Raw genomic sequence first — 9,323 nt, forward strand, 5'->3', positions numbered from 1 at the left:
AGCCTTATTCTAAAATGGATGAATATATATCCCTCAATTTACACAACACCCAATAATGACAAAGCAAAAACAGGTTTAGACTTTTTAAATTTAAAAAAAATGTATTGAAAATAAAAAACAGAAAAACCTTATTTACATAAGTATTCAGACCCTTTAATATGAGACTCGAGCTCAGGTGCATCCTGTTTCCAATGATCATCCTTGAGATGTTTCTACAACTTGATTGCAGTCCACCTGTGGCAAATTCAATTGATTGGACATGATTTGGAAAGGCACACCTGTCTAGATAAGGTCCTGCAGTTGACAGTGCATGTCAGAGCAAAAACCAAGCCATGAGATGGAAGGAATTGTCCGTAGAGCTCAGAGACAGGATTGTGTCGAGGCACAGATCTGGGGAAGGGTACCAAAAAATGATGCTGCATTGAAGGTCCAACACAGTGGCCTTCATTATTAAATGGACGAAGTTTGGAACCACCAAGACTCTTCCTAGAGCTGGCCGCCAGGCCAAACTGAGCAATGGGGGGAGAAGGGCCTTGGTCAGGGAGGTGACCAAGAACCCGATGGCCACTCTGAAAGACCTCCAGAGAACCTCTGTGGAGATGGGAAAACTTTCCACAAGGACAACCATCTCTGCAGCACTCTACCAATCAGGCCTTTATGGTAGAGTGGTCAGATGGAAGCCACTCCTCAGTAAAAAGCACATGACAGCCCGCTTGGAGTTTGCCAAAAGGCACCTAAAGGACTCTCCGACCATGAGAAACAAGATTCTCTGGTCTGATGAAACCAAATTTGAACTCTTTGGCCTGAATACCAAGCGTCATGTCTGGAGGAACCCAGGTTCTCAGACTGGGGTCAAGGTTCACCTTCCAACAGGACAACGACCCTAAGCACACAGCTCAGACAACGCAGGAGTGGCCTCGGGACAAGTCTCTGAATGTCCTTGAGTGGACCAGCTAGAGCCCGGACTTGAACCCAATCGAACATCTCTGAGACCTGCAAATAGCTGTGCAGCGACACTTCCCATCCAACCTGACAGCGCTTGAGGATCTGCAGAGAAGAATGGGAGAAACTCCCCAAATACAGGTGTGCCAAACTAGCGTCATACCCAAGAAGACTCGCTGCCAAAGGTGCTTCAACAAAGTACTGAGTAAAGGTTCTAAATACCTATGTAAATGTGATATCAGTTTATTTTTAATACATTTGCAAAAATTGCTAAAAACTTGTTTTTGCTTTTCATTATGGGGTATTGTGTGTAGATTGATGAGAAAAAACAATTGAATCAATTTTAGAATAAGGCTAATGTAACAAAATGTCAAAAGTGAAGGGGTCTGAATACTTTTAGAATGCACTGTATATGTAAGAAGCTTTTATAGGTGTTAATGGATGTCGATTACTGTGTTCATAATTCACCATTAGGCAAAGTTTTTAAAGAGAAAAATGGAGGGTATGCCGGGGGTCTGAATGTGTGCTGCTGGTCAGAACATGTAGAAACAGGTCTGAATATGTGCTGCTGGTCAGAACATGTAGAAACAGGTCTGAATGTGTGCTGCTGGTCAGAACATGTAGAAACAGGTCTGAATATGTGCTGCTGGTCAGAACATGTAGAAACAGGTCTGAATATGTGCTGCTGGTCAGAGCATGTAGAAACAGGTCTGAATATGTGCTGCTGGTCAGAGCATGTAGAAACAGTCTGACTGCATCAATGCAATGCCTGATGCTTGTCCTCTCTGCCTTCTTCATAGCATGCGATAACAGAGAGCGAGGCACTAAAAATGGCTTGGGAGGCGAGAGGGCTAGAGGATCCAGCCTGTTCAAACCCACGCACTCTTCCCACTCAACTTCAGTCTAGAACAGTCATCTAGCTTTGATATCCACCTCCTACTCATTCCCAGGAAATAAACAGCTGAGGATTCAGTCACTGCATATAAACTATATTCATTCTGCACTTTTAAACAGATTTTAACTGGCACTGTAGAAGTTTAATTCAGGTTCAGAAACTGCTTGACATAGCATATATTGTAACTGCAGGAAAATCCACTGCTAGGCCTTCAATTCAGTTCTGAAAAATGTCTGAGGGAGATTTAGATGGAAATACTTACATTTGTAAATGATGGGTGTTTAGGATGTAGGTGTGGCTATTTCAGTCTGGAACAACTATTATCACAATAAGTTTATGCGGAATGTTTTCAGGCCTATTAATTAACAGATGACAGTCCTCTCGACATTCCACAGCAGTGAGTATGCCTGTCTGGGTAAATGCTCCTCAATCGTTTACTTGTTATTATCCTCTTAAACAGTTGGCTGAGGTCTACAACCCAGTCCTCTCTTTGGCAGCTACTACAACGCATCTGTCTGTATAAGAGACAAGCGCGCGTGTGGCATGCCGTTGGTAGTGGTACCCGTCTGGTGCATATCCCATATAGTGGGCCAATCCCTTGCCAAGTGGAAGATCGCTCAAGGATTTGAACGGAATAAATGTTTCCATAGAAGTAACCTACAACGATATACACATTTTCCACTATTCCCCATAATCTTCAAACAGACAGTTAAAGGCTACGGCTATAGTTAAAGTATGTTGTCTGCTGCATCAAATGCTCTCATATGTCACTAGAAAACTAAGGGCGCAATTATTTTCTATGACTGTCCTTATACCCTTACATAGGCTTATGTAGCAACTATTATCGTAACTTTACCGGGAGTAATTCATTATAGGCCTCGTCTGCATGTTATCTGAATAGCCGGGCAATTACTATTAGCATATTGGCTCGGCTACACATTGTCATAGAAGGATACACATGGTGCGGTTATCGGTGCTAAAATGTAGGCTAGCGATAATGTGCAAATACAGTTTGTTAATCTAAAAGATATAGTGCAATAGGCCTATAATTTCTCAAGTGAATGTTGTTGACATGCATCAAAGGCTTTGTGGAAATTCGGTTACAATGTATTATCCGAACATCAAAATGTATACATATCTTGGTTAAAGGCGTAAGAAGTCTCCTTATTGCTATGTATTTTGTCGGTTGCTTCAAAATGCGAAAACATGGGACCTATTAATAATTAATAAAATATTTAAGCAGACTTACCAGTAAACTTTCTAAGTTTATCGCAGATCTTGGATCTTTGATCATGGCCTCCAGCTTTTTCAACCGGTTTTCCATCCTTCTCTCTGCACCAAGCGACATCTTTGCGATTGATTAATGCCCGTTTCGTTTACATATAAGACGAGCCTTATGAGAAGTCTTAAGAGTTTACATGAGAAAAAATATTTTTGTTCTTGAGCAATCGCGGTGGGCCTAGCAGCCTCCGACTCACCGCCCTCTGAAATCGCTTCGGAATTACAGTGTCCACAATGAAGGGGAAAACATAATCCACCGTGAAGGGAGAAGCGCCGCTCCTCAAACTTGCCAATTAGTTAGGAGATGTCGTTCAACGCAAATGAAGGTAAAAACGTATGGTAACATATTCAATATAAATGTTCTCTACGGTCCACACGGCGATTAAGTTAACATTTTTAGAAGATTCAGCAACAGGGCGTTTTCTTTGACCCCCCTCCCCTTCTCTTTTTGGGCGCTCCGAAATGCTTTGCTTCAATTTCAAAAATATGTTTCTAAAACAGTCCGCAGTGTTTAAAATCCAACCTTAGAAACTCTCAAATGACATGGATTTTGTGACTGCCTCACAGTCATAGGCAAATGTACAGGGTAAGAATAGCGTTCTCCAAAATAGTTTGCGTGATGAATCGTTACACTTTCTATGATCAGTTCTTCTCCCATGCACTACATGGGTATTTATCCCTGCATGCCCAAAAACAAAGGTTTGTCGGAATGGCTAACTGCAGTTAGCCACCGTGGATTCCTCGTACACTACATACTCCACTTCCAGAGCTAGATCTCTCTCCTCCCTCTTCTGATATCAACATGCAAACACAGCCGCCTCATTTACCCATAAGTCTCCTCTTGTCTATATAGCCTGCTGTTCAACGTGGGAAGCTGCATGATGAACCATAGGAAGGCCAATGTGATGAAAGCTCTCCTAAAGTTTTACAAATACGTTCTTCACACTGAGTAATGATTCATCTGATTGATACATTATTTCCACTATTTAACAGCACATAGGTATCTATCTCTTGATATTGTTGGGACTTGAACCTGCGACCCTACAACTGTCCATGTGACTATCACGCTAACACCTTGTTTCAACAATAGGTTTGAACCTCTTGATGGGTTGCCACATCGTTTCCCACCACTATGCTAGAATGGGTAATGCCTAGGAATGCTATACTTCCTGTGTTTCGCCCCGTGTTCAGCCAGGGGTAAACAACAGACTGCTGCAACCTGATTGGCTGAACGCAGGGCGCAACATCAGGAAGTAGCATTCGTAGGCTTTATCCACTCTAGCCTGGTAGTGGAAAATTGTGTGTTCATTAAGAAAGTATGCATATTTTCCCCGTTTTTTTTCAGTCTTCTCTCATTAAATCTAGTTAAAGAGGAAATCGAAGCCTTTGCAGCCTGAATGGAGAATGTTTTATGTATGAACCGGTCGCCGGGGGACTCCAAGCCCAGACCATAGTGGAGATCACAGGAGGCTGCTGAGAGGAGGACGGCTCATAATAATATCTGGAAAGGAGTTAGTGGAATGGCATCAAACACCTGGAAACCATGTGTTTGATGTATTTGATACCATTCTACAAATTCCGCTCCAGCCATTACCACAAACCCATCCTCCCCAATTAAGGTGCCACCAACCTCCTGTGGTGGAGATCCATAAAGTCTATTAGCAGCTGCCCAGGCTAGAGGTAGACATACTGTATGGCTGTCCTTCGATGTCAATGATGATATTGCTCCCAGTAATTATAAGCCATTTGTGGTGTTGTTTTGATGTATTGGTACCTACAGTAGAACTACATACTGTACCTTCAGTAGAGTATCAGTATGTCACTCTGTGGTTGCACCAGTCTCTCCTTTGTTCATTATGCTGTAACGGATGGTGCAGACTTTTTGCTAATTGCCACCCCAAGTGTTCTGTGATGCGCAGTGAAGAATAAGACACAATGTGTCCAAATAATATTTGAGTATTTTGCGCCATGGTAAGAGAAGGGGAAATAACGTGTGTGAGCACGTGTCTGCAGTTTACATGAACGGATATTGACAAAGATGAAACAAGTTGGTGTGTGCCTCTATTTATTAGTCTCCATAAGCAATTCACTGAATAAAGCAAATACTGTTACAGCACAACATTATTATTTTCAAAGCAATCTTGGCAACAAGTTATAGCAACAACTTCATAATAAAAAGACAAGGGTTATTTCCATTTCTTGCAATTTTTTTTCACTTTAATTATAAAAGAAACAATTGACTCTTCACCAAGCATTGACATTTAAATAAAATGCCCAGTCCAAATAATGTAATTTTGTCAATAATAAATAATACTATAAAATGTACACAAAAAGGTTGAGAATTCACCATAAGATCAAATATAGAAGGGGTAGGGGGATGCTTGGGACAAGTAGGAGTTGTTGGTGCTGTAGGAAGAAGGGTCTTTTAGCTAAATGTGAGGGTTGGGTTTACAAGTCACAAAAAAAGCTGATCAGCTATACATCAACACAACAAAGTTGTTTTTTTGTCTATTTTCTTTTGTACAAAGTGGGGAGTCTTACTAGCGAGCATCATCGTATGCACTGTGGAGTAGTACACAAGCGAGAGTTAAGGCAGCTTTTCTGTTCACGTTTGAAAAGTGACATGAAAAATGTCATGTTTTTTTTTGTGTATTTCTACTCTGTCATAAAGATTTTGAATATGAAGTTGTCATTGCATATCTTAGGCTGTTGACCTAGCCTATTTAATTTCATTAGATGGGTGCTGAACGTTCTCTTTTATTCTTAATCTCTCCACCATAACATATGCAGATGACTTTAACCAAATACAATTTGCTTTCCACTTCATTCCTGTAAGCATTAGCAAGACTGATGATGCTGACACTGGAGGGTTGAATTGTCTTTTCGGTCACAACGATGAAGGTGATATTAAGGTGTGTGTGTGTTTTGCCGTTGTGTTCGGGTGAGTAGGTCTATGCGTCAGGGCCACTCAAAGGTATGTGGAAGTGTTAGAAGGGGGCTCTGCTAAAAAAATAATAATAATCATAGTTGTATTTTCAGGCCCACCGTGTTGGCAGCAAAGAATATCTACCCTGACACCTAGTGGCAATTCTAAGCATTACACATGGTTATTTTTCACTGAGATGCACCCAGATAAAGACAGCAATGGTCAGATGAGATCAATTCAACACGTGCATGCACACAGACCGGCACACACATTTCTGCAGTCAGACAGAAACCCGAACTGTTTCATTGTCTCAGTTTCAACTGTCTCCCACATCTGTCAAGAACCGTATACACTACACGTGTCCAGTTTCAAGGCTATATTTGTCCAAGTATCTCTGGTTCACATTACATATGGTGGTGAAAGTGAATGAAGAAAAAGTGAATGAAGAAATGGAAATGATTCCTCAGAATTTATGTTTCTTATGTGATCTCTGATTTTGGTTGGAATCATTGAGAATTAGTCTGTACAAAATTGAATTGTTTGAAAATGAATTGCTACTCTTGGAGTGTGCACTATAATGACTGCAAAGGCTAGGTGGCCGAGTCTGGAAATATCAGACACATTCAAAAATATATATAAATAAATAATAATAAGCGAGAGACTGAAATTCAAGGCAATGATTACTGTGACACAGAATCTCAGTCTTGGCACGGGACAGGCAAAGCCTAAATGGCTGACTATCAACACGTGTCAGATTGTGTTGCAGTGCATATATTCAGAGTCAACAGACTCCAATATGAACATGGGCAAACACTACTGTCATCAGGAAGGGAGTCAAGAGAGAGGAGTTAGAACAATACATGGATGGAGAGAGAATGAATATCTAAACTTCATTTTAGTTAGTGTATGTGCGTGTGAAAGAGAGAGTACATCATAGACCTGACACCTCTGTGTGTGTGTAAATGCACACGTGTTTGTGTGTAACTCTCCCATTTTTGTAACAAAACATGCAACCCATAGCTCTGGAGGGTGTGTGACATGACATTTCCCATTGGTGTTCAGTGGAAGAGAAAAAAGGTTCAGACTCAAAGGGAAATGGAGGGATGGAAAAAGAAGTTGGCAAGAAGGTGGAGATTTTGGCAGGAAAAATTGCACATGAAAATCGAAAAAGCTAATTTGATGTTGAAAGAAGTCTATGGGGGAGAAATCGTTTAATCTTTGCACCAAAAGATTTGAAGACATACTAGATATACAAGATAATTGAGCAAACAATTCCTCTATGAAGCCATAGCAAACGTAATGACACCAAAACATAGTAAATAAATAGATGGCAAAAATGTTAGTGTCTACTGGCAGTATAAACTCTGATGAAGCAAAATAAACACTGACAAAATGTTATAATCCAGACAGATTAACACTGGAAAATGACAAAATGTAGAACAGGATGAAGGACAGGGAAGTGAGATGATTCCTCATATCGTAATAAAAGTCCAGGCTGCATCACATCCGGCCGTGATTGGGAGTCCCATAGGGCGCACAATTGGCCCAACGTCGTCCAGGTTTTGCCGGGGTAGGCCGTCATTGTAAATAAGAATTTGTTCTTAACTGACTTGCCTAGTTAAATAAAAGATTAAATAACTGTTAAAAAAATAGAATGTAAATATGATTATCTATGACATGTGTGACTGATTAAAGAATTGTTAAATTTATTTCAGTAGTTTGGCTTGACAAATAGTTTGGACCATTGTTTCCAGACAATTATCCAAGAATGACAAGCAAATTTGATTGTAAGAGAGAGTCGGCATCACTTGTCAATGGTAAATCCTAGTGCAGCATTACGACCCTGAACACTAGTGATGAAACAATGCTAATGGGTGTCGTCTCAACTCCTGATTGACACAATCCCTTAGCGGTGTGATGAGCAGCAGTCCTGTTTTTGCTTCCATGATGGAAGTCACTCCATTACCATAACCTTACTGTACACATCAGAGATGTGGCTGAAGATACAGTACATCATTATCATCAATAGCATTAGGATGTGAAAAATGTAAATATATAAATTATGATAAGAATTAGAATTACACATCTGATTCGGTCTGACCAGGGGCTTGCAGAGATGCAAAATGGCCTCCACGATGGCAGAGATTGCACATAGTCCAAAGTTGCCCACCATCCTTTGCTGGTGAGATCGCTACCCTGTTGTCCACAAATCAGTGAGTGAGGATATACTTGAAAATCCTTGTCTTTTATGACCATGAAACTCACTGAAGAGGAGCAGATCAATAGTGCCAAGGTCTCCTTTTATTGTGGAGATATCCCCATTGCTCTATCTACTAGAGAAAGGCTCTGTGGTGGCAGGGGGGCCCTGATATCTTCAGGGATGGAGTGCTACAGTCAGAACACAAGGATTTCACCGCTCCTCTTTTTCCTTCTTATTCCTGAACCCATGAGGCTCAGAAAATGTCTCCTTCTTATTGTTACCTTCCATCATGAGATGTCTCTTTTTGGTTACCAGTTAAAAACAAAAGTCCTGTTACTGTCAATGGTGGGATGGGGGTTGGATGTTAGCATTTTGTACTGGTTGTGATCATGTAAAGGAGGGGTGGGGGGGTGACTTTAGCCTGAATTTCCTGCCACAAGAAAACTCCCCCTTTCACTGTGGAACAGACTGGCTAAAAATGCTACCTTAGGACTCTTCCAGCGAACATAAAACTGCTGGTAATCCTATTGGGTTACATTGTGGCTTCTCCGGTCGGATAGCAGAGATCTGACAGAGCATTTGCTTTGGAAGGGAGACGGGCAGTGTGGGTGGTCTGAGGGTCAAGATTAGGGTTACATGGCTGGTTGGCTGGGAGAGAGGTTCGTGGAGTGGAGGAGCGGATGGTTGAAGGCTAGTGTTGTCAACAGCTTCAAAAGCGTCCCTCATTCTGTTGGGGAAATACTGCCACCTGTCTGAGCTGAAATGTGAAACAAGAAAGAGGATCCAGAATTAGACATATTAGATCAGACAAAGGGAATCCCCATTCTACAGGTCTATTTTTCAACCAAACACATCTCTCGCTCAGATCCAGTTGATTTACTGCTGCATGCTTGACTAAAATAGCATTAGCTTTTTATCAACCCTAACTTCAGAGTATATCTTCCCTGAAGCTGGTATATTTCTGTCAGCACCCCTCTCAGATCAGGTCGATAGCTACAGCAAGGGCAGTAGTGAGAGGGAAACATTGCAATACATCTATGCAGACAAAAAAGGTCAGTTTATGCTTGATGAGGAAACTT

General features: G+C 41.2%; 1 protein-coding gene across 3 annotated transcripts in view; it reads right to left on the reverse strand.

Moving 5' to 3' along the window:
- The window catches only part of LOC120023102 (rho-associated protein kinase 2-like), a 49,780-nt gene extending 45,872 nt beyond the window's left edge, over positions 1-3,908 (reverse strand). For 2 of the 3 annotated variants that reach the window (XM_038967075.1, XM_038967074.1), the window contains exon 1: positions 3,087-3,908. In XM_038967075.1, the coding sequence (XP_038823003.1) occupies positions 3,087-3,185 (99 nt within the window). In that variant the 5' untranslated portion in view covers positions 3,186-3,908. The remainder of the gene's footprint in view (positions 1-3,086) is intronic. The other variant, XM_038967076.1, reaches the window with a different exon arrangement.
- Positions 3,909-9,323: the final 5,415 nt, after the last annotated feature.

The sequence above is a fragment of the Salvelinus namaycush genome, chromosome 28, assembly GCF_016432855.1.
Source record: "Salvelinus namaycush isolate Seneca chromosome 28, SaNama_1.0, whole genome shotgun sequence".
Taxonomy (NCBI): domain Eukaryota; kingdom Metazoa; phylum Chordata; class Actinopteri; order Salmoniformes; family Salmonidae; genus Salvelinus; species Salvelinus namaycush.